Genomic DNA, 25,908 nt, shown 5'->3' with positions numbered 1-25,908 from the left:
ATATTATTAAATAAATAAATAATATATATATATATATATATATATCCTTTTCTTTTTCTTTTAATTATAAATTATTATTTACATCATCTTAAAACAAAATTTATTATTTATTCTTCCAAATTCTCTCACGCGCTCTCTCATTGGTCGCTGTTTTCGGTTTGGAAAACCCATGGGAAGAGGATAAATATCAAAATACATTTGGGTTTTTCTTCTCTCTCTCTGGAAAAGAAAATCCGAGTTGGACTTCTGTAAGTTCTCATATCAACCTTACCATTCCCCTCCTGAAACCACGTGTTGTCTACCAATTCGATTCATGATAACTATTTAGCTTTTTCTTTTATTGCTATTGTTGACACTATGTTATGAATTGATATCTTTTGATTTAAGAAATCTACTCCTAAATTGTATTATTCATAACTAGTATTGCATGCATAGAAATATCGAATTTAAAATTCTAAAAAATTAATATACTGAAACTCAAATTGATGTGATTTGAACTAAATTGGAGGATTTATTTGCCAAATTGGCATGCAAGTGACATAGTTTGAACCTTTTTTTTTTTTTTTTTTAATTTTAAAGTGGCTAGAGGCATTTGAAAGAAAAAAAATTCCTTAGCTCGACGATAATATTCTATGAGAGTTTTTTAATGGAAAAATCGTAAAATTTGGGACAAATTTAATGTTTCGAAGTTGAAAATTGAATTTTTGTTTCCGTTTTAGATTAGTTAATAGTAAAGTAATACTCATCTTCCCTATTAATAAAATATAATCTTACTTTTCAGAAGTGAATTCCATTAATAAAGTGAAATACATACTTTTGTTTTTGTTTGGGTGGTAGAACATAACAAGACAAGCTACCCAAAGCATTTTCTGCCTTTATAATAAAGAAACGAAATACATTGGTCAATGAATTTTTTTGAGGTATAGAAAATTTGAATCTCCAACTTGAAGACATGAAGTTTCTCCATTTTGGAAAATGCATTAGCCAAATGTCATAAAACACAAGCAATTGAACTTGTATTTTAAAAGCTGAAACAAGTTTTTTCAACACAAGGAAATTGTAAAAGGTTCCATCCTGATCCAGCCACTATACAATTGTGTGGTTTCTCCTCTCAAAGCTTCCCAACCAAAAAAAAAACACAATAGCCTGTGGTATATACATTGTGTTCGCCATTTCTCAACCCAACATTTCAGGGGGAAGGCAAAAAAAGAAGCTTCAAAAATGAAGGAGAAATCATGAAACAATTCAGTGCATAAACACAACGGTCAGCTGAGACCGAAGACTGTTCGGGTTGCAATTGATGAGTACAGCAACCAACACGATTCCACCTACTCCATTTCCATACCATCTTCCTACCAAAACACTGCAGAAACCACATTAAAAACAAAATCTGCATATGTTTGTTCTTCCTAATCCACTTGTTCCTGACATATGTACTTCAGTATTTACTTGAGTTAACATTCAGTCGTGAAAGACCAAGGCTGAGGGCGACATTGCGTTTAGCATTTATCAGGCCTCTCACTAGTGCCATAATTCGGGGGACTTCCCGAAGAATCACTAGAAAGTGACCCGTTCATTGCCCAGATATTGACCCCCAAATTGACAGGAGGCAGATGATCATGGAGAATCTGCAAAATGAAATGATAATGGTAATAAGAAAACCAACACAGATCAATATAATATGTTCCAACCATGCTTAAAAACTATCACCAGAACTTGAAGGATGAAGAGTGAGTTTATCTGCACTAAATGTTCTATCATGTTCACAAATAACCAAGATAAAATTGAGCATTGCTGAATAAGATATATTTTAACTTTTGGACCTGATTTCCAGCTTCTGGGCCCTCTGAGTGAAAAAGAATGGGACGGCAGCGCTTATCTTCATTCATTAAACTAGAGTTCTGAAAATGACTCACGAGAGCCACCTTTCCTTGGATTCGAGCATATGCCAATGAAGCAACTTTCTCACTATTGAACTTCTCCCATCTCTTTCCATCAAAAGCCTGTGCAGAAGAACTCAAATACTTAGTAGACTGCAGACCCAAGTTAACTAACATCAATGTAGAAACATTCTAAAATATCTCGTCAAGTAGTATAAACAATAATAATAACCTCATAAAAGGATATTATATGTTGAGGAGACAGCATATTAATGAAAGCATAGCCCACGTTGCATTTATTCTGCACAATTCAGACAGCGAGTTGGATTTGTGTGGAGTAAAGTAGCTAAAAAAAGGGACAAGTTTTGGTTTTAGTTCAATACCAACTCAAAGGATAGTCTAAAGTTACCTTAAAATCAATTGGCAAATAGAGAAAATCATAAGTACCCCTGTGATTTTCATCAATGGCAGCTAATAACATTTTTGACGTGTACCTGTGGGAAGGGAACCATTTGAACATACTTATGACTAGTAAAAAGGAAAGAAGGGAAAAACAAAAAAAACAAAGGCAGCGTGAAACTAGCTGTATCTTTTGTATCTTACTTATTCGGAATGTTTTTTATCATCAAGGTTGTTCGAGTGTCTTCCCCAGCCTTAATTTTATCTAAGTCAAGCAGAAACTGCTTTCTACTGTCAAGCTGATTCCCATTATTCTCGATCCATCGGCTTCTGCCACGCTCATTCAAACCATCCAGGCTGTTTGGTAGCAGTCCCAGGTATGGAACACTACCTGATATCATCGGGTTCAGCATGGATGAAGACATCATTTGAAAACTTGAAGGGTGAATTTCAGACATGTTTCTTGGAATGGTGCTGGCGCTATTGACAGAAGCATGCGGACTAGAACCTAAACCTCTGAATGCCCCAGGACCCATTAATGAGGTATCTGGTGACTCGGAGAAATACCCAAAGTGCCTCTCCGATGGTATGCCTGATGGAGCAGATCCAACATGATGCGAGTGGCCATTTGGAGTTGAGCTGAAGAAAGAAGTTTGCCGGCTGGGAAATGGAAGTGTCAGACCATTTCCATTAGATAAGAAGTGATGGTTTGCATACGATCTCGACCAAGCAGAAGAACTAGAGGACTCTGAGTATGAATTCTGACTTCCCCATAAAGATTGTGGACCGGATAACGTTTCCAAACTTGACCCACTTGACGCTGGAGGTCTGAAGGAGGCCATAGTCTCATTATACCGTCTTGATTTTGGCTCCGGAAATGAAAGGGATGGTTGAAAGGTATTGAATGGATTTGTGATGGAATATGGATGCTCCATATTGTTACCCCTTCCTTGGTCCTTGCCAATAGGAGGAACCTTCATAGTACTTCTTGTTGCTTTAGGAAGAACTGAAGCCAATCCAGGCAAATGGTTGCCACCCGTTGGGCTTATGGGTGTAAAACTAGGAAATTTACTGATACTTCCCAAGGAACTAGGTTTAATTGAACCGTTAAACGACATCCATTTACCTGTCACATATACAAAGATAGTGGAAATGATTTTTTTAAAAAAAAAAGAACATATATATTATGGTAAAATGAGTAAAAATGATGACAGAAGCGTTTGAAAGTACCCTACCTGGCGGAGAATTGACAATTGGTGAACCAACTTGAGCGCGGAAACTCCACAAATCATCTTGTTCAAGTTCTTGATTGAGTTGCAACATTAAGCTGGGGGGATTAAGATGACACGGAATAATGAATCAAATAAGAATAAAGTAAAATAAAATATTGATATCAAGTATGAATTAGACACAATCTCTAAAATAGAGAACATGATTCCAAGAAACACATCACACTACTTAAGAATGACACCAACAGCTCATAGTTTCCACCGTCCCCAAGCGCATAAGAAAGTTTAGCCAATTTCAAACAAAAAATATTAAAACACAAAACGCAAATATTAAAACACAAAAGGCAAAGAACGAATATGATAGATTGGTTAATAACTGTTGGGTACCATCCACGCCATCTAAATTTAACAATTCCCATCAAGCTGATTGGATACAGCCAACGTGGATTGATAATATTTGGAGAAACAGTATACACACAGTGTCAGCTAAGTTGATCGGTGAGATTCAATGCCTTCGTCGTATTGAAGCAACCAATATCGCACCCCCTCCCCCCCCCCAAAAAAAAAAAAGATGTACTTGTACAATACACTAGACGCCAAGACATGAATTCATTTAAAAGGCAATGTTAATATAGTGTAACTTAATGGAAAGATAACATAACAAAAGAGGAAGAAAACATAGAAATTAATGGTCTCAAATACACACTTTCGACGAGCTCCTCCAGGGCGACTTGGTTCTAGTTTTATGCGTTTACCAACAATGTCGCTTCTATTTAATGCCTTCAGTGCTGCTTCCGCAGCTCTAACATCATAATATTCAATAAACTTATGGTGTCTCTTGTGCGGAGTTTCCCTTATCTGTTTTTTAAATGAGTACCATATAGTCGAATGTCAATAATCATAAATCGAGAGAACCTGGAATAAATTGACAATAGATATACAAGAAGGGTTGGTCAAACAATCACCTCTTTGACCTCACCATAGACCCCAAAAATTTGAAGAAGATCTTCATTGGGAATTGAAGGATCCAAATTAAAGGCTACCAAGGTTCCTTGGTTTATATCTTTCTCAGATGGATTATTCTGTTGTACAGAATAAGAAACCAAAGAAACGAATTCAATACTAAGAAACCAAACAAAAGTTGAGTAAGCAATCAACGGTTAAATATGTGTTCAACACCTTGGGAATTGAGAAGTGAATGTCAAGTTTTCTCCGCCGCAGTGGTTTGTTTTGTAATGAGCGCATAGCAGTTCGAGCAGCACGGATGTCATAATAAGATATCATCACAAAGCCCCTATGTTTACAAGCAGTATACAAAGTCCTAATATCGCCATATTGCTGCAAGCCAGAAGGAAAAAGGAAACAAAAAAGATGGGATAAATAGGAAAGAGAAGGAGAAGCACAACAACAACATTGGCAATATAAAAAACTCAACAAATCAGATTGCTTCCATGTGACGTGTATTAAAAGAACGAGGAAAAAACTGTATGAGACCCTTATTTTCATAATGGGAATGACAATGTTCCCTTACTTTTATTTCTATCATTCACTGAACAGCGATAATCCTCACTCCAATCCTAATTCCGAAACCTATAGGCAAGTATAATATTAGGATTTTTATTTATACTACATAAGTTTTAATCAACTCTTCTTCATCTGCTCTCCTGTTAGTTTAAAAGGCAGGCGTACCAATAGAATAGGCTTCTTTAACTATCAGTGTTAGTTGTACGACATAATTCAAGTAGTCAATCAAGAAATCACCAAGTAGACCTTGCATACACAAATAAATCTCTAGATTGTGGCATTTTAAGAAACATTCAAGTATGAATTTGCTGATCAGGTTGTGTCACAAATAAAATTGATAAATTGACACAGGATTTTGAATAATATTACACGAAATGCATCACCTCAAAGAGAGCTCTCAGTTCTGAATCTTCAACATTACTATTAATGTTACGCACGAACAACGTTCTAGAAGGATGCTCTCCATAAGGATGTTCTCCAGCAACCGTTCCAACACCATTTGAAAAGGTATAAGGAGGTACCACACTTCCAACTACACCATCGCCTAAGCCTATCCTTGAGGAACCAATGCTAGCATTTTGTTGAGCATCTGTTTCCAACTCCATTCCACCTCCACTACTGAAAAGATCATATTCTTCCAGATCTTCAAGAGAGCTAGGCAAGCCATTCAGATCTAAATCATCCATTATACCAGCTAGAAGCTCCTCCTCATCATCAGGAAGCAAGCTGCCAATTGCATGAGTTTCAATGTCTTCAATCGGATCATCCCCCTCTGGACCCGGGTTGATGTTCTTAAAGTGAGACGCGATATCATCTACTGATTGAATAGCAACTCCATTGTCAACCGCGTTCACTGTGTGTCACAATTAAGAATGAAAGGATCTCAGTTAACACTACAAGGGACGAAGAATATTAGACAGTTGGCATTGAAAAACTTACGTTTCTCATGTGGAAGAACAGGCAACGAGCTTGAGAATAGTGTAGTAACACTTGACGCATGGAGAGCATCAGATTTGTGGAAATTACTCCATACATTTTCCATTTCTTTGGGTTTAGTCATGACTGGACTATTATAATGACCTGCCACACAGGATAAGGAAATTATTACTTCGTTCCTTTACTTTAACCATTATTTTACAGAAATGGTGGCTGTGGTTTCAAAAGGAACCTGAAAATGAACTATGTGAAGGCTGATTCTGCATCACTTTCTGCTCTTCTCTACTAGATATGAGATAAAAATAATATTTTGTACTATTTTCTTGTAAAGAAAAAGAATGTCCCAGAAAATTTTTCTGTCAAGAAGAAAAGAAAACTATCCACAGTCAACTGTCATGACTGAGGAAATACACAATGCAGGGAAAGTTCTGTAATCCACAGTCGAACTTAATTGACACCTAAATAAATAGGTCCTTCTATCCATCTTAAAAGTTCACAAGCAGACAGAGACGAGGGACATTGAGAAGTATACTAGACTTCCTGGTGCACATACACTTAGGATTTTAGTACAAGAATGTTAAATAACAGCAAGACCAAATCGTCACATGTAGGCTTAATTACTAATTTGATTCACGAAAACTCAACAGGTGAACTATTAACATCAACAACAGAAAAAATGCCGTAGCAAAGATTCAAACACAATACTTGGCATCAAAAACTCATTGCTAAACTTAAAAGTAGAGTATATTTAGTAATTTAGTATATTCTCAATACACAGATTTTCAGACATGCGAGACCAATCGTGGCTAGATCAAAGCGTCATCAACTAAAAGGAAATGTAACCTGGATTTTAAAAGCACTATACAATGTAACTCAGGTTCAAACCGCAAGGGGAGACATGAGACGAAATATAAAAAGACAAAAGCATGTTACAAAACATAAAATATTGCTCTTCTTTCTACTTTTGTGGAGGCGTAACTCATACGACCAAAACAAAACGAAGTTGACTTATAACATGTCCGATCAGCCCCTAAAAAAAGAGGGTGAAAACCACTCCACAATGGGGAAAATGAAAAACAGGATTGAACAAGCGAAGTCAAACGATCCTCCCCAGACATTATATTACGTTTCAGAAAAATCAAACCCCAGATGAAAACAAAAACAAAAATCGAAACTTTGAGAACCAAATCACTCAAATTTGCATGTAATCAAACAAATTAGGAAATTCAAGATAGGTTCCAACTGAAAACAGAGAGAGTGATAGATAAGAAACAAGCAAGATGAAGACAAACACCAAAAAAAAAAAAAAACAAACAAACACAAACTCCTCAAAATCAAGCTCAAAGCAACGAAACTCAAACACCCAGAAAAGAAAAGTCTTAAAAAAACTCACTCCCAGTAGTAGCCCTTCAAAACGAGGACGATCAAAGGAAAAAACAGCGGTGCTGAAATGGGAGAGCGGAGAGTTCTGGTTCCTGTTACTGAGAGGTGTAGTGAAATAGTTGAAGTGAAACAGAAATTGGGAGGCTATTGAAACAAAAAGAGGGAAATTAAAGAGAAGGGAAAAGAAGAGGATGATTGGGAAAGAAAGAAATGAAGAATCATTGAGGAAAAGAAGAAGAGGAGGAGGAGGAGAAGAAGAAGAAGAAGAGAGTTATGTGCTGCAAACAAAACAATGGTGGTGGGCGTGGGAATGGGGTACTCAAAATGTATTTAAAACAATATTTTTGTGGCTAAAACTTGTATTTTTGATTATACTTAACTTCGGAACCTACCATAAATACTTGGAAATTTTGGATTATCCTCTTTCTTCAGTTTTCTCTTTCTTTCTTTACCAAAGATGAAAGGAAAATAAATAAACAAATTATTCTAAAGGACGGGATCGTAATTATCCACATCTGATCGGATTTGACTGTTTGACTTTAAAAACCTCATCTTCTTTACATTCATTTCATTTTTTATTTCGCAAATGTGATGATGTAATTAATAATATAATGGGAAGGCCACGTTTTACATTACTTCACATAGACTTGGGGAAGTTGGGACTTTTTTACTATTTCTCCCTAACTTACTTCCTTCTTCTTTCAATGTTGTACTCTTCCTCTTCTTTTTTTTATCTTTCTATTAGATATATATTTTAACATCTGCATGTTTGCTTAATTTATAAAATAAGTTATTTTTAAAAATATAATTTAAATAAAAATGAGTTCTTGAATAATATATATTTTTTAATTCGATTCAAATGAAATAAATTAAGAGAATAATTGTATTTGTTTGGTAGAATTTCTCATCTAGATGTAATTTTGAACTTATATAACATGTTTTTCTTTGTTGGGTTAAATTTATCTTTTAATTAACGTGTACTTTGTATTGTTTTATTTGTTGATTTTCCAAAACAGTATATATTAGTTCAATATAAATACGTAATTGACAAGTGACAATATTTATTTTAATTAAAAGATGAAAAATCAATTTATTCACGAGGACACTAAAACTCGTAAGAGTATTTTAGAATACTCAGAATCTTTGGATGAAATGACAACTTACGTCATCATTAGATGAAATGACAACTTAAGGTATCATAGTGTGAACGTGAAGTGTTTTCACAATCGTCTATGCCTTCCTAAAACTGTCTAATTATTTTTCACTCTCAAGCATTGGAGTTACACTTTAATATTTTATTTTACATTTTGGTATCCCTTATAAGTCACAAGTCATATTTGTATAAATCGCATACGTGTATAAAACCCAAACACACATTGTTGAGCTTTGTGTACATGTATATAACTCCACCATTTCTTAACAAATTATCTTCACTATTTTCAAGCAAAGAATTTTAAATCGATGCAATGAAATTATATTAAAGTTTGAGGGTTCAATATTTACAATGTATGATTTTTTTTTTCCGATTGTATATCAACTCTTTTCACATTATCTCATCTATCGTTCAATTTTTTAAATGGCTTAATAAAATTACTTCCTTTATTCAAACCTTTGTTAGAACTCAAGATCAACATCTCGGCAATAATGGAGGCCGGAGTTATCAGATGAACACAAGAAAGATGAAGTGACCGAGGAAATATATGCTCACGTCATTGCGAAAAGAAAGAATGGAAACATTGGAGTCGGAGAGAGGATTGACGTTGGAGTTGTTCACTCTATGGAATCTGAACGAGGAAAAAAACAAAAGAAAATGAGAGACAGACGCCTAGTGATCATTAAGGATGAAGGGACTACTACGTCTTCAAGAAAGAATGGAAAAGAAGAACTAATTTTTGGATTACCCTTTGGGGGTATTAAATGATCTCACAGTGAGGTTCATGGATTATGTAGATAATGTGAAAGATATGACGACGACGAATACACAGAAAACGAAAAATGGTTGGGTTGAGTATTTTAAAGATGGAATCGAAGTGCTTCGGTTAATAAATAAAAATCTGACAAAGCTATTGACAAAGGACATGTCATGGATGAAGGAGGAAGACTACTCGGAAAACTACACACAAGTGTATGAAAAAATGTCTCGATTGGAGAAGATTAATGCAAGCTTGGATGACTGTCAAGTTACAGAGATTAGTAGTGACCTTAGGACATTTGAATTTGAGGTTTGCAAACAGCGCTTCTAAGAATGTAGTGAAGATTTTGGATAAGTTGCTCGATGATATGGTACGATGGGAAGGCAAAATACGACATGAAATCAAAGATTACAACGCGGAATTGTTCGTCCAGTCAGACATTGCAGAAAGCCATTGCGAAGAAAATCACGAAAATCTCGTTCAAGATGATGATAACCAGCCAAATGAGCACCTGAAATGAAATAATCAGAAAGTTGAAGAAGATCTGCATCCATCGCATCCGCCTGTATCATCGAAAAGGGGGAATCTGGAAGGAAGAGAAAGGTGGAAGGATAATCCTGAAGCGGAATCATGGAAACGAATGAGAATGACAGAATCGTCAGACCCATCTTCGTAGTCTCTGAAATAGTGAAAATGTAGGGTAAACGCGTGGATCATCTGATTCGAGAGGTGAAAAATGGAGTGAAAGTTGAAATAATTAATGGTATGGAGACAGTGGTGAGATTCGTAAAAATGGATGACTTCCTCTAAGATCGTGGGGAAATTACTGGAATTCATCCACAAGAACAATGGTGGAAAATTAGGTGACCAAAATCAAAATCGTAACATTCATGAAATTGAAATTCGTGTTCAATTGATGGAGTTTAGTGCAGAATTAGTAGAACGATCAGGCATTGGGTGTCTGTTTAAACATCGTAGTGCTGAGTTATCGTTATGAAGGCTTAATGAATTGAGGGAAAACTTGATGATTATCCACTGGAGAATCATGAGACGCATCCTCGCGAAGAGAAAGCGAAGCAGATCAAAATCAGAGAGATATTTAAGAGAGAAATTATTGGAAAGAGACATAATTAAAATAAAACATCAGTTTCTAATTTAATACTCTTTTTTTGTGTTAGTAGAGATTTTTGTGGTTTTAATTAAAATATGATTTCACGTAAAATTTTCAAATTTTGCAAAGAGTGAAAAATGGAATGGATGTTATTTCTCTTTAACTACGTCAGTATATATATCAATGGACTTAGCCTAAAGCTAAACTTCAAATAATTTTATATTTTGGAGGGATTTTAATTAAAATGGTTTAAATTATTTGTGTTGAATTTAAAATCATTCCCCTATTTTTTTATAAAGTAAAGATAAAAATTGATTTTTAAAGGACCAAATTTAGGTTTGAATTATGAATTCAATTAATCAGTTATAAGTTTAGTTTCTTGAACTAATAAGTTGTGGATTGATTACTCAAAATACTCATTTAAAAGATTTGCTCTCCACACTGGCATTGAAAGCCGCCATCCAATTGAGAGTAGATAGCAATCAACACCATTGTGCTATGACCCAATATGCACCTTCCTCCCCCCAACTACTTTTTGAACAACAATAGGCACTAAAGCAAAGAAAAAAGAATTTAGTACTACATCTAATTTTGATGTGGAAGTGTAGCAATCTTAATAAATAAGATCACCTTTATCAGATTTTATGTTGGAAATCTTCAATACATATATTGAAGTTTATATGGTTCGCCATTACTGAAAACCATAACAGAAACAACATTGATCTATCATTGGAATTTCATTAGAATTCCACCAATTTTCTTACGGAACAATAAACAAGGCCTAAATTGTTGCTTCCAAGAATTTTTTTTAGGAACAAAAGCGTTTTCTGTCAAAATTAAGGAAGAGAGAAGAGGGATCAGCAGACTACTACTCTGTCTAAAAAGCACTCTAGCCTAACGAATCTCAGACTAGAAAAGGAAACTGCCAAAATAAGAGCAATCAAGCTGATCCGCCTGTTGGGCTAACCAAAAATGACAATGGAATTAGAAATCCTTAGTTAAGTAAAAGACATCAGGTAGAATAGAAATACCGCAAAAGTTAATGTTGCTAGTTCGCAAGAGAGGGTAATAAAAAGACATCACTAATAAGACAAAAAGAGGACCTAGGCTCATTCATCCTCCTGGCTGCGCAACCTAGCAAGCTTGTTGGTGACAACTACATCGAGCTGGGCAGCTCTCTCCACAATCTCCTTCCTTTTTCTTGTGGACACATCGTGTGCAATCTCAGCACAGTAAGTCCTGAAATATCAGAGTTTAAAATAAATAAGTTGTATAATACTATTATTTATTCACAGTTAATCATCAAGTAAGGAGTGATAACTTCTTTAAATAAAATGTGAAGAGATCATGAACAGTGCTTGCCTATTGTGCATCATCAACAGTTCAAGCTCTGTGACATTGTGCACAACGAACTTCTTGAATCCATTTGGAAGATAGTGACGGGTTTTCTTGTCAGTACCATAACCAATGTTTGGCATCAAAGTGCATCCTTTGAACTTCCTTCGAACACGAGAATCAATACCCTTTGGTCTACGCCAGTTTGTCTGTCGACCAACATATGAGCAATGGCTTGGTAAATTTACAGGTGATCAACTTTACTAAGTATGCATTTGATTGAACATGAAGCATGTACTTTAGATGCATTAAACATGTGAGATACAATACAGGATTGGCTGAACACCAACCAAGTATCAAAGATAATTTGCTCAGTTTACCATCAAGGTCAACAAAACACTGTAAATCATCCCCGACTTACTATTTACAGTTAAATCAAATCAAGTTATAACAGTAGAAATATCGGCAATGTCATGGGATATAAAGCCCATCAGAGAACAATGCAAGGAATTTAGAAGCATTCAGAAGAAGAAAATAATGAAGCTCTTCAGACCAAATAATGGAAACGAAAATGAAGACTACCGTACATCAGCTACCAAGGACAAATAACACAAATGAAAACAGAAAAACAAAACAGGAAAAAAGAAAAGAAAAGAAGCAGAACACTGCCTATATAGGTAGTGAAATCCATGATAAAAATTAAAATATCTATGTGCGATTGTAACTTGGCATAAAAGTGGTAAATGATATAGCTTTTGCTTATGTAATTTGCAAATAATAATCAAAATTGAACAAAACCAATGTATTTAATATCACAAGTTTACAGATGAACGTGAAGCGTGAAAGGAAGCAAAAGATACCAATAATAAATCCCAAAAGTGAAAATACACTAATTTCCCTTGTTTATTGACACCTTCAAAATGCCTAGAATGAACATTATCGATGATTAGTTGGAGCAACATCTGAAGTAGGAGATTGCTACTACAAGCCAACATATAAGCGAAATACCGATCCTTGGTGCATGATATCTTATTAACCATTTAAAACCCAAAACCCAACTTGCTGTTGCATATTTTTCTTATAATAAAAAGAGTTGTTGGATTGAAAAACACTTTAAAACGAAAAAACGACGGAGAAAAGTGTCATGATATTGAACACAACTTTCGAAAAATGCAACAAATGAAGTTAAACGATACAATATGGCAAACACCAATTGAACGAGCAATGCAAACAAGACTGGAGGGACAAAATCCCTTCATGACATTTCCTTATGAGATGAATGCACCGTAACACCGAAAAATCAACAGATCCACTTATAGATCGAGATGGAAAAGATTTACAAACTCAATGGAGAATCAAAGTAAACCATAATTGTCATATGCATATACACGTAGTTGAATACAAAATCACAAACAGGCAGAAAGACTGATTATAATTACAGAGAGGAAAACTAACAAAGGTCCATATACGTACTTTGACAGAGATCTTGCGGTCGCTCTGGGGTCTCTTGAACTGCTTAACCCTCTTCTTAACAATCTTCTTCGTCAGCAACGGCACCGCCATATCTTCTTAGTTCCTGTAAACTTTAAACCAAACAGATTTCTCGGTTCCCGGATGACTGAATGCAACAAATACTGATTCGACAAAAATAAAAACTACAGAAACAATGAGTCGCCTACTCGACTTGACCAAACTACTCAGAATAGACGCTAGAAATCAAAAGCACATTAATAGATAGGGAGGGAGATAGAAGTACCGGTAATAGGATTCCGAGCTTACTTCCGAAGACCCGCCGTACTCGAACCTCAAAACTTTTGGTTTATATTCATATAAGAGGTACGGTGGATGGGTTGCGGCATTAGGGTTTTTGTGGGTCAAAGTTTTCCCGATTTTTTTTTTCTTTTTTCACCTTTATTTACCTAATTTATTAACTAATTTGTTAATAAGATATTAAATATATTTAATTAGTAAATTAAATTTAGGAGTACTAAAATTAAAAGTTCCAATAATAATGGATTAATTTAATTACTTTTTAGATAATATTGTACATTATAATATATTTTATTATATTATTAAACTGAAATTAAACTACTAATGTACATAAAATCTTATCGTGAAATTGTAACCATATATCTAAAACAATATACCAATTAAAATAAAATACATTAGATAGCAAATTAGTTTAGGTATTTTGTAAAAATGTCTTTAATATTTATAATTGTGTAAATATAGCAAAAATAATCTATTTCAAATAAAATAAAAAAGTGTGTTATAAATTTAATTATTATAATTTATTTTGTGATTTTGTACTCGTTTTCAAAATTTTAATAAATTATTTAGTGCAAAAACTAAATGCAAAATGAAAATTATATTTGGTAGGAAACAACTCAATTTTTATAATTTTTAAGTCAACTTTATTTTTAATTAATTTTATTAAATATTAATATTATTTCTTCCTACGTACAAAAACTAAATGCTAAACGAATATTTAATTATTACATGTTAAAATGATATATCAAATTTATGATCTATTTGTTTGATATATAAAAATACTCAAATCGAATAGAAATGTAAATAAACATTCGAAAATGATTCTAAAATGAAAGTAAAATAAACACATCCTCAAGCTAATAATAAACAAAATTAGAAATTTAAATTAATAGAAGAACTAACCCGATTCATCTCTCATACTCGTCAATCTCTCGTTTTATCATTCTCTCCAATCCCCTCAGGATAATCTCCAGCTTTTCCCTTGATCGATTAAGCTCTTTCACACATAATTCAGTTTTTGTATAATTTTTATCAAACACAAAGCCAATGCCGTGGTGGAATGAACGTTCTACCAAATATGCATTGAACTCCATGAGTTGAGCTAAAATTTCAGGTATGTTTTCTGTTTTTTCTTCATCCTTCTTCTTCATGCGTTCCAGTTCATTTATCACTTCGTTCACAGTTTTAGATGAAGTTAGAAGCAGATCCTTCACCTTTTCAACATATTTCAACTTATCTTCAAGTTTGGATCTAACTTTCTCTTTATCATCACCATCGTCATTCAAATTCAACATTGGGATTATATCTTCAATGAATATATAGAATTCCAGCCCGATTTCCTCCAGATCTAGAAGCGTTTTCAACATCGTTTTCTGCTTCAATCCGTAATTTAGACCTACGGGCAGATTTTTTTGTTCGTTATAGTCTGCAGTGTTCATGGCTTCAGGAACTGACTTCATGAACTGAATGAGTGGATGTTTGTCTTCCTTGATATTATCTGGCTGCGATGCATCTTTCTCAATAGCTTCGTCCATTCTCTGCAGCTTGATTTCGATATTGCTTTCTCTGTCTGGAAGCCTTTGGAGAGAAGTCGAACGTATATGCGGTTCTGATTGTTCTTTGAATTGACGGAGCGCCGACTCTATGAATGATTCGTGCAATTGAATGAGAATTTCTTCTTCCTCTTTCCTGTTATCATCCCCCATTTCATTGTCTAATTCCAACCGGCGAAGGATATCTTCATCTTCCTCGTTATCGTTCTGTTCTGGTTCTGTCTTGAATTCACTATCTAATTCCAACCGGCGGAGGATATCTTCCTCTTCCTCGACATCATATTGAGGATTATAAAATGGATCTCGAAGGAAACATCTCTGATTTCCTTTTTCAAGGGGCTGCTTCCGCTTGAATCCGCGGTGGATTTGTTCCTCTGCATCCAAACCTCGGGGCATATCATCCTGTTGTGCCTCCAATTCAGGATCTGACTCCCCACACCCTATCATTACATTATCTTCCCGATTTTGACCGCGTTTCAGAACATCTTTGTCTTGGTGAACACTTCGAAGAAGTCGACTGATTAATTTGTCTCTATTCAACTCATGGCGTGCTTCACTGAAATGATTACGGTGGTCTTCTTTGAATTGATTACAGGGAAGGTTGTCTTCTTCGTCACTGAATTCATGAACAATCATGTTTGAATTATTAACCAATCTCAAACAATTCCGTGCGGATCGTGGTGTGTCTCTCTCGAAGCCTGAAATAAGGAAGGCGTCTGTAGTTAAATGGTCCGAAGATGGCGATGATTTGAAAGTTTGAGAAGTCATTCAGATTCGAAATCTGTTGGGCCGTTTGCTCATTCAAATTATTCAAATTCCTTTTCTTTTTCTTCCCCTTTTATAGCCTACAAATCTCACAACGGCTTACTAACTTTGTTAAAACCCCTCTTTTATTTATTTATTTATTACTCTTATTATTTGTGACTTCAAAATTGCTTAAAGCTTAAATTATTTGTGCAAAAGGTTAATTCCTATAAATTACAATACACAATTAATTCTAAATCATATTGAAATTATGGTGACTCAAAATAACTAATATAAAAATTTGAACGTAGTTTTTCTTGTATTTATAATATAATATACCATCGTAGTTCTTTTTCATTTTATTGTTAGTCAAAGAGAAGACTATGGTATATAAATTTGTAGAGCAGCGATGATTGATTAGAGAGATCATTTTGCACCATAAATTAGAAGTTGAATTGTCATCCATGAAACGACGTCGTGACCATTGTACAAAGCAATGCTAATATTGTTGCCTTTTTTCAAATACGAACATAAATTTGGATTAAATTGCACAGTTATATTTTTCAAATTTTGGAATGTTTTCAATTGGGACAATTCAATGCTTAATTAAGAACAACATCAAGAAGAAGCAACTTAGATAAAAGATCTTTTTTTTTTTTTTTCTTTTCACATCACATAGCTATTGTTTATTTATTTCAATTTTAGTTTATAGATGTTAATATATTACAATTTTAGTCACAAAGATTTTACATCTTGATTTTCCAATGAAATATTTAGGAAAGTGAAAGTTTCGAATTGGTTTTTAATTCTTCGGATTCAGTTAATCAAATAAAATTAACCAAATAATTGAAACAAATTATGGTAAAAATGAAATTAAGAGTTTTGACATTGGTTCTTCTGGATGGTTTAATTTAATTAATGAACTAAAATAAATGAATGTAAACAATTGGCAAAGAAAATAATGAATTTACTCAAAAGAATTAAAAAGGAAACAAAAGTTTATACTAAAATTGTTCATTTATTTATTTATTAATACAGCATTTTGTGACAAGAAGCATTGATGAATTGAGACCGTTCATAAAAGAAAACCTAAAAAGAAAGAAAAAAAAGAAGATTTGGAAAGAAGAAGAAGAAGAAATTGTTGTGTGGTTTTCAGAATTTGAAAAACCTCCGTATTTCCTCCTCCTCCTTCCGGTAAGTCTTGAGGTCTTTCAGCATCTCAACTCTCCATCTCATTCCATCAACCTCTCTTCTGTATCGATCCAAACTACACATTTCATAGCATTTCTGTTTTTCTTTCTCGCAACCTTTTGAATGTGGATCAAATATTTCATGAACCTTTAACATGAATGTCATTATTTGCATAATACGTGGTTCTATGTATATATAATCCCTGTATTGTTTCTCATCATGCTTCATTCGTTCTAATTCACACCCCAAACGCCTCACTTTCTCCCCAAATGTTTCATCAATCACCCCGTACTTATGTAGATTAAAACTCCATACCATATCATCTTTCACTCCGTTTCTCACCTCTCGAATCAGATGATCCACGTGTTTACCGTACATTTTCACTATTTCCTCGATTAATTTCAGAGACTCCGCAGATGGGTCTGACGACGATTCTGTCATCCTCATTCGTTTACAAGATTCCGCTTCACGATCCTTCCTTTCTCTTCCTACCAGATTCGCCATTTTCGATGATACAGGCGGATGCGATGGATGCAGATCTTGATCAACTTCCTTTCTTATTTTCAGATGATCCTCTAGTTGATTATCAATAAGATCTTGAGCTTTCTGTTCCCATTCCCGATCGTTTGACTGCAAATGATGATCCACTTGTTTGTTCTTGGATTTCGGATCTAAATCCATCGGAGAGTCGTCCATCGCCTTTTCTTTGTCATAGTAACGACTAAATTCGAAGGCGTTAACCATATTGATTGTTTCCAACTTCATCATATGCAGTTTTCGTCTCAATATTTAAAGAGAAATTTGGAACTAACCGATTTCCACAAAGTCAATATGCCTTCTCAAGAATTATGAAAATAAATTAATATTTACCAATCAAATAATTTATTTTTAAACATTATGTTTAGTAAATTGATGAATTTCATAAACTTCCAATTAAATTGCTTTTGAAAGTAGCACAATAAATCGATACAAAATTAATGATTTGATACTAATTAAGTTGCTGTAATAATGGGAATCCGATCTTTAAAAAAATGCATGATAATTATTTTACTATATAGTAGAAAATCTACAAAAATGTAAAAATAAACAATAAATTGTCATTATTGTAATAATAAATAATAAATTGTTAACTTATTAAGTTAACAATTTATTTAATGAAAGATTAGCTTTATGGTAAATAAGTCTTCAAGCTATCATACATTTTTAGTCCTATTCTAAAATTCATTAACTCATTAGTTACAAATTTGATGTTTAATATTATCACATTACATAAAATAGTTTCATAGATAGATTAATATTTTTTCGGTTATGTTAGAGGTTTATTAATCACAAAATTGAGAGCTTAATTTTTTTTTCTTACAACATTTTTTTACCACTCCAAGCTCACTTTTTGGATATCATTTTCCAATTAATTATAAAATTGAACTTTTCACAATATCTTTCTCCAATGCTTAGATAAGTAATCCAAACCATACCCAAAATCAAACCTTTCAGAAGTTGAATAACAAAACACATCATATTTCAACTCAATAAACATCTCAATTAAAAGTGGACAGAGACTACTGATTTTCCAGGAAGTGGAGTTTTCTGATGGAAAGAAAGTAAAATTTCTAATGAAATCAGAGGAAAAGAAAAGGATTGTACAGAGATTTCACCTATCAACAAACTAAAACAATTTTGAAAGATCAAATTGTAGAAAAGTTGCAAAAAATTTGTGCTACCATTGCTTACTGATCTGTTTCTCCATCAAGTTCTATATCCATTTCTTTCGCAATTCATTAATTTTTTGAAGCGCATCAACTTTTATTTCTTCCTCTTCTCCATCTTCTACAGCTTCATCATCTTGTAAATCTAATTCCTTGAGTTCTTGGATTACTTCAAACATTTCAGCCAATTCTTCCTGGGATGTCTCAAGTTCATCTAAACACATTTTTAACACTTCATCCCTTTTCTTCATGTCTGAAACAACTTTGAAATTAGGTGATGATTCTATACGCTCATTTATGTCTCGAAGTAAAGCTAATAGATCAGGAACATGGGTTTTTCTTATAGAATATTCTCTATGTAATTCATCTATGGATTTCATCCATTCCATTTCTATTTCCACTGTTTTCAAACTTCGAGTAAGATCCTCAACTATCAGATTTCCTTTGTCAAGAATATATCGCCATTTCTGCCATTGGATTTTTACTTTCTTCTGTTCATCTTTCAACATTTGATAGATTTCGTTAATGAAGTCGTGGTATTTTAATACGATTTCCTCCAGTACTTCAAGAGGATCGATTCCCAATTCAGGTTGATTTTCCTCCAAACTAGCTGTATTCTTTATCGATGATGATTCTACTTCGTCAGATTCTGCGGTTCTTATTCGTTTCGTTGACCTTTCCGATTCTTCGGCATCTTCCTCCTTCTCAATCTCTATTTGAAGTTGATCATCATAGAAATAGGCACCCTTCAACAGTACGCTCGACAGAGCGTCGATTTCTTCTTGTTTTTCTTGTTGTAGTAGTACAAATTCTACTGGTTCGTTCTTGATTTCTACAATATAAGTGTTGGATGAATTGCCTTCTTCTTCTCTCTCTGTGACCGTCATCTTGCGAATTTCTAGGGTTTAATTCAAAGTGAAATCTGATTTAGGATCTTTCAGTTCACTGGATTCTTTCACCGTTTTTCTTCGAGATTCATCTGTTCATATATAGCTTTGTAATCTACAGAACAGAAACGGCTTTAAAAAATTATATATATATATATATATCAAACACATATAAGCCCAATTATGGTCAAGCCCACCAATGACCGAAGTCCATGAAATCACATTCCTTTAAGGCATTTTCTCAAACAACTCTATAATATCATCAACTCTACCATTACGATTGGCATTGCCATTGGGCAAGGGTCAGTGAGAGTTCAATTCACTCGCTTCGCTTTGCATTTGAGAGGGACGAGAAATCAAGCGCATAAAAAGCGCACCGTCTCTTCACTCTTTTCTTTCTTTTGGTATAGACATTTTTACTATATAGTACAAAAATCAAAATAAACAATACAATATCACTATATAATTTTACTTAATAACTTATTTATTGAGATATTTTTAAAATTAATAAAATATAAAAACTATTTAAAAAATAGGATAAAATTCATCACCCATTTTATAAAAATTTATCTACTAATTTAAACAAATTATTTTATTTTATTTTTCAAAATATATTCATCACGTTGATATATTTATATTCACATTAGTAGATCTAGATTTTTAGTCATATTCTAAAATTCATTAACTAAGTTTAATATTATCACATTTCAATATTATGTCTGATAGATAAATTAATTTTTTAAAATTGTTTTAAAGGTTTATTAATCATAGATTTTTTTATTCTTTTTTAAAATGATAAAATGTAGATGTTTTCTGTTTTGTTTTTCTTAAAGCACTTCTTGTAAAATTACTTTAGAAGCTATAGTTATGGCCAGTTTAACCATCCTTCTAGTTCTAATCTCCTAGATATTAAAGTCAATTTTTAAAATTAAAATATTTTTAACACAAATTGTCATTAATATTTTTTTCTAAATGCCTTTTAAAAACAAATTTGTTTGGGTGCCACATTGAAAAATGATCATAATAATTACAAAAATATTTTATTTTCTTACAATTTTTTTTTATCACTCTAAACTCACTTTTTGTATAACATTTTCCAATGAATTATAAAATTACACCTTTCACAAGATTTTTCTCCAATGCTTGGATAAGCAATCCAAAACATGACCCAAAATCAAACCTTTCCCGAGTTTAATAACAAAATCTATCATATTCCAACCCAATAAAAATCATAACATGAAAACGATTTGGGATTCAAATCCTCTACCTTCGATTGTACAAAAAAAAAACTATAAAAATCCTTCCCATTAATGAAGTAAAATGTAAAAGTATTTACAATCCAATAAAATTTCAGTGACATGATTAAAACACTCACTAATTGTGTTTAGATAGTGTAAAAAAACATCAATATCCTGAACACCCACAACTAGAAATGGACAGAGACTACAAATTTTCCAGGAATTAGGGTTTTCTAATGGAAAGAACGTAAAATTTCTAATGAAATCAGAGGAAAAGAAAAGGAAAAAGAAAAGGATTGCACAGAGATTTCACCTATCAACAAACTAAAACTAAAACAATTTTGAAAGATCAAATCGTAGAAAAGTAGCAAAAATTTTGTGCTACCATTACTTACTGATCTGTTCCTTCAGCAGGTTCTATACCCCATTTCTTTTAGCACATCATCAAGTTCATCCATTTCTTTTAGCACTTCATCAAATTCTGCATTAAATTTTTCAACCTCTTCAACTCCTATTTCTTCCAGTATTCTACCTGCTACAGCTTCATCATCTTCATCATCTTGTAAATGTAATTCCTTCAGTTCTTGGATTACTTCAACCATTTCAGCCAATTCTTCCTGGGATGTCTCAAGTTCATCTAAACACATTTTTAACACTCCATCCCTTTTCTTCATGTCTGAAACAACTTTGAAATTAGGTGATGATTCTATACGCTCATTTATGTCTCGAAGTAAAGCTAGTAGATCAGGAACATGGGTTTTTCTTATAGAATATTCTCTATGTAATTCATCTACGGATTTCATCCATTCCATTTCTATTTCCACCGTTTTCAAACTTCCATTCAGATCCTCAACCATCAGATTTCCTTTGTCAAGAATATCTCGCCATTTCTGCCATTGGATTTTTACTTTCTTATGTTCATCTGTCTGTTCATCTTCCTGCTCATCTTCCTGCTCATCTTTCTGTTCATCTTTCTGTTCATCTTGCTGTTCATCTTTCTGTTCATCTTTCTGTTCATCTTTCTGTTCATCTTTCTGTTCATCTTTCTGTTTATCTTTCTGTTCATCTTTCTGTTCATCTTTCAACATTTGATATATTTCGTTAATGAGGTCGTGGTATTTCAATATGATTTCCTCCATTACTTCAAGAGGATCGATTCCCAATTCAAGTTGATTTACATCCAAATTCGAGGCATTCTTTATCGACGATGATTCTTCTTCGTCGGGTTCTGCGGTTCTTATTCGTTTCGTTGACCTCTCAGATTCTTCGGCATCTTCCTCCTTCTCAATCTCTATTTGAGGTTGACCATCATAGAAATAGGCATCCTTCGACGCTAGGTTCAACAGACCGTTAATATCTTCTTGTTCTGGTTCTGGTTCAAATTCAACTAGTTCGTTCTTGATTTCTACAATATTCGTGGTGGATGAATTGCCTTCTTCTTCTCTCTCTGTAGCTGTCATCTTGCGAATTTCTAGGGTTTAATTCAAAGTGAAATCTGATTTAGGATCTTTCAGTTCACTGGATTCTTTTCACTGTTTTTCTTCGAGATTCATCTGTTGATATATAGCTTTGTAACCAATAAAACAGAAAAGGCGTTTAAAAACTATATCTAAAATTCAAATTATCATTTCTCATTTATTTATTTATTATTATTATTATGATATATATATATATATATAAGACACATATAAGCCCCATTTAGTTTTTCGCTTTTAAATATTAAGCATAATTGATTACCATTTGATTTGAAATCTTACATAAATTTCTAAAACAAAAAAGAGTTTATAAACTAAATAGTTTTTAAAAATTGGCTTAGTTTGGTAGAAAGTAGAACATATTCTCTCTATTTTCTTAAATTAATGTTTTAAGAAATGCTAAAATTTGTTATTGTTTTTTTTAATTTGAGTAAGAAATTAATACTTAAAGAATATGCAAATGATTTTAACAAATTAGGAGGAAGTAGACTTAATTTTTGAAAAACAAGAAGCTCTTAATTTTTGAAAAACAAGAAGCTAAATAGTTACCAATACACAACTATGATGAACAAACAAGAAGTACCTGTATCGATCACTTCGGAAGGCCAAAAACTCTCCTTTTTGAGTACTTGAAGATTCTAGCTTCTTGTTCTACTTCATGAGGATATACTCTCAAAGTGGTTGATATAATTGATTATTTTGTTTTCTTCCTCTTCATGTGACCATGATCTTTTGAGCATTATGGAATTCATTATCAAAACATGTTTTGAACCACCGCAGTTGCTACCAGTAATCTCCACAAGAGCAGGTTCCGTTATGAAAGTGATGAAAGCGGCTCGGGTCTCTTACTACGATTTCGCGACCAACAACTTTTGATGTAAGCTTGACAGCATTATGGCAATCCCCACAAATACGGAGGTTTTTCATTACTATTATTGTACTACCCTCAACTGTACTGATTAATCCAAACCCAATAGCAAGTCTCTCACTATGATAAGACAGCATCTCTTCCTTTTGCTCCGTCTCGACGTCGTGGAACGAGAATTTAGGATCAGGCACATAACCCAGTTCCTTCAACTTTCCGCCAAGCCATTCCAGCTTTTGGTATATCTTTCTGCTCAATGGATGCGACTGATCTCCCGAAATGAAATTGTGCTTGATTCCTTTGATTGTAATCCAGCTACTCCCAGGTTGTTTTAAAATCCCTTCATCTTTCATCTTTTTCCGTATTTTGGAAACTTCAGTCCATTTTCCAGTAGAAGCATACAAATTTGAGAGTAATGTATAAGCAGCACTACAGTTTGGTTGTAGATCCAACACACATTTTGCTGCTCTTTCAGCTACATGCACATTTGAATGGTTGATGGAACTGCTAAGCAATGCAAGCCACACCATGTAGTTTGCTTTACCAGGCATGATATGAATTAACGCTTCTGCTTCTTCCAATTGGCCATATCGGCCTAAGAGGTCGACCATAGAAGAGTAGTGCTCATTCGTCATCTCAATACCAAAGTTTTTGCCAAAATGTTTGAAAAAGCATCTACCTTTTGTTAACATCCCAGAATGGCCACAGGCAGAAAGTAGTCCTGCAAGCGTAATCTCGTCTGGATCCACCCTCGTACGAATCATTTGAGCAAATAGAGTCAAAGCCCACCTCCCGAAACCATGTTGAGCACATCCAACAATAATTGAATTCCAAGACACAACATTCTTTCTAGACATTCTTGTGAAGACAGCAATCCCATCATTAATGTGTCCACATTTAGTATACATGACAACAAGAGAGTTACTGACAAAGATATCACTTTCCAAACCTAGCTTATGGGCTACAGCATGAACTTCCCTGCCTCTATCAACAGCCTCTAAACCACAACATGAATTGAGAGCACTAGTAAGAGAAGACTGATTAGGAAGTACACTCATTCTCATCATGCCCTTGAAAACCTGTAACGCATCTGTGTGCCTACAGTTCAATCCATATCCTGTCAAAAGAGCTGTCCAGACCACAACATTTCTACTCACGTTATCATTGAAAATGCTAGAAGCATTATCTATAAGCTTGCAGTTAGCATAAAATGATATAAGGGAAGCAGATATATACTCATTAAAGCAATAACCAGTCTTAACAATTAGACCATGAATCTGTACACCTATGAAGGGAGTACATATGTTTGCACAAGCTGTTAATGCACAGGCCAATGTGCTTGATGTGGCTTTGAAGGAAGCCAACATTTTGTGGAAAACAACTAGAGCTTCAAAACTCCTTCCATTATGGTCAAGCCCACCAATGACCGAAGTCCATGAAATCACATTCCTATTAGGCATTTTCTCAAACAACTCTATAGCATCTTCAACTCTACCATTACTAAAAAATCCATGAACCATTGAATTCCAGGCAGTTACATCCTTAGTGGGCATCACCCTGAACAAGCATTCAGCAACCTCAACTCTCCCAAACTCCAGCAACCCATTAATAATCGTCGTCCAAGAAACAACATTCCTTTCAGACATTTTGTCGAACATGTTACAAGCCATAGTTAAATCCCCGCATTTGAGACACCCTTTGAGCATAGAATTCCATGAAATCAAATCCTTCACAGGCATTTCATAGAAAAGTTTCAGAGCATCCTCAAGCCTACCTTCATCTGCATAACCCCCAATCATCATAGTGTATAAGTTAACACCAGGAGACGACATCTTATTAAATAACGATCGAGCTTCATCGATTCTTCCGTTTCTTAAATGGAAAGAGAGCAAATAATTGGAAGGAGGCGTGGTCAAAATAGATAATTTTTTTGTTCCAAACAAACAAATATAGGAAATCAAAGAACTGGTAGTACGTACAATGGAGACCGAGAGTTGGAATGAGAATGGCAAAATTTTGGTAGTTAATAATTTGGCGCCAACGATTGGCATTGCCATTGGCCAACGTTCAGCGAGAGTTCAATTCACTCGCTTCGCTTTGCATTTGAGAGGGACGAGAAATCAAGCGCATAAAAAGCGCACCATCTCTTGACTTTGATGCAAGCAAGTGAGCCAGCACACGATGACCAGGGTTCGAGCTACGTAGGGGTGGAGCACATGCACCCTAAATTGGTTCAAATGATATATATATAGAGAGACACACGTATACATACTTTTTCTTATTTTCTTAACCGCACTTAGTTCTTTTTTTCTCCTTATTTTCTTAACCTTTCATTATTCAATTCGAATATTCATATTGATCTTTGTTAAAAAGTACTTTAAATAAACTTAGTATTTAAAAAATAAATTTAATTTTAATTATTCTCACATATAAATAAACATACAAGTCTATAGAAAAAAAATTAATCTTTAATAAATAACTTTCCTTATTTTATTTTTAGGGTAATAATTGTGGTGTTGAGATCATGTTTGTTCTACTAACTTAAACTCACCTTAGAATCATTATTTACTTAAACATAATAATACTTCATATTTTTTTAGTATAACACGGCCAATGTGATCATCAAGCACACACCCCAACCCACTGGGCTTCGGGCCCAATTAGTTTTGTTTATTTCATTAAATTAGAATAGCTTCTTAGAAAATCATTTGAAAGTTGATAGATTAATATATTGGGATCAATGAAATTGGCAAAGAATATCTCTCTCCA

General features: G+C 33.8%; 4 protein-coding genes across 8 annotated transcripts; all 4 read right to left on the bottom strand.

Moving 5' to 3' along the window:
• Positions 1-944: 944 nt before the first annotated feature.
• LOC101212607 (protein MEI2-like 5) lies at positions 945-7,674 on the bottom strand. Of its 2 annotated transcripts, XM_004134519.3 has the most exons (13): positions 7,362-7,674; positions 6,201-6,324; positions 5,972-6,112; positions 5,416-5,885; positions 4,688-4,846; positions 4,474-4,590; positions 4,215-4,366; positions 3,515-3,606; positions 2,484-3,405; positions 2,290-2,374; positions 2,113-2,181; positions 1,824-2,003; positions 945-1,628 (listed from the first exon to the last, which is right to left on the bottom strand). In XM_004134519.3, exons 2-13 carry the CDS (start codon positions 6,232-6,234, stop codon positions 1,500-1,502), a joined length of 2,550 nt encoding a protein of 849 aa, XP_004134567.1. In that variant the 5' UTR covers positions 6,235-6,324; positions 7,362-7,674; the 3' UTR covers positions 945-1,499. The 2 variants fall into 2 exon arrangements, with proteins under 2 accessions (XP_004134567.1, XP_011658275.1); XM_011659973.2 differs by lacking the exon at positions 6,201-6,324 and having other exon boundaries at positions 7,362-7,673.
• Positions 7,675-11,161: 3,487 nt separating this feature from the next.
• Positions 11,162-13,615, bottom strand: LOC101208924 (60S ribosomal protein L32-1). 2 transcript variants are annotated; one of them, XM_004134589.3, is made up of 4 exons: positions 13,467-13,615; positions 13,184-13,293; positions 11,738-11,919; positions 11,162-11,614 (listed from the first exon to the last, which is right to left on the bottom strand). In XM_004134589.3, the coding sequence occupies exons 2-4, from the start codon at positions 13,271-13,273 to the stop codon at positions 11,485-11,487; spliced, it is 402 nt and encodes a 133-aa protein (XP_004134637.1). In that variant the 5' UTR covers positions 13,274-13,293; positions 13,467-13,615; the 3' UTR covers positions 11,162-11,484. The 2 variants fall into 2 exon arrangements, with proteins under 2 accessions (XP_004134637.1, XP_011658274.1); XM_011659972.2 differs by having other exon boundaries at positions 13,184-13,286; positions 13,467-13,594.
• Positions 13,616-20,920: 7,305 nt separating this feature from the next.
• LOC101216459 (pentatricopeptide repeat-containing protein At5g46460, mitochondrial) lies at positions 20,921-25,371 on the bottom strand. Of its 3 annotated transcripts, XM_031888083.1 has the most exons (3): positions 25,119-25,371; positions 22,858-25,011; positions 20,921-22,366 (listed from the first exon to the last, which is right to left on the bottom strand). In XM_031888083.1, the coding sequence occupies exon 2, from the start codon at positions 24,969-24,971 to the stop codon at positions 23,058-23,060; it is 1,914 nt and encodes a 637-aa protein (XP_031743943.1). In that variant the 5' UTR covers positions 24,972-25,011; positions 25,119-25,371; the 3' UTR covers positions 20,921-22,366; positions 22,858-23,057. The 3 variants fall into 3 exon arrangements, with proteins under 3 accessions (XP_031743943.1, XP_011658273.1, XP_031743942.1); XM_011659971.2 differs by having other exon boundaries at positions 22,858-25,371; XM_031888082.1 differs by having other exon boundaries at positions 20,921-22,352; positions 22,858-25,371.
• LOC105436044 (rho GTPase-activating protein gacV) lies at positions 21,207-22,259 on the bottom strand. Its single transcript, XM_011660221.2, has one exon. The coding sequence runs from the start codon at positions 22,257-22,259 to the stop codon at positions 21,207-21,209; it is 1,053 nt and encodes a 350-aa protein (XP_011658523.2).
• Positions 25,372-25,908: the final 537 nt, after the last annotated feature.

The sequence above is a fragment of the Cucumis sativus genome, chromosome 6, assembly GCF_000004075.3.
Source record: "Cucumis sativus cultivar 9930 chromosome 6, Cucumber_9930_V3, whole genome shotgun sequence".
Lineage (NCBI taxonomy): Eukaryota > Viridiplantae > Streptophyta > Magnoliopsida > Cucurbitales > Cucurbitaceae > Cucumis > Cucumis sativus.
Note: the sequence above shows the minus strand (reverse complement) of the source record. Positions and strands in the feature narration are given on the sequence as shown.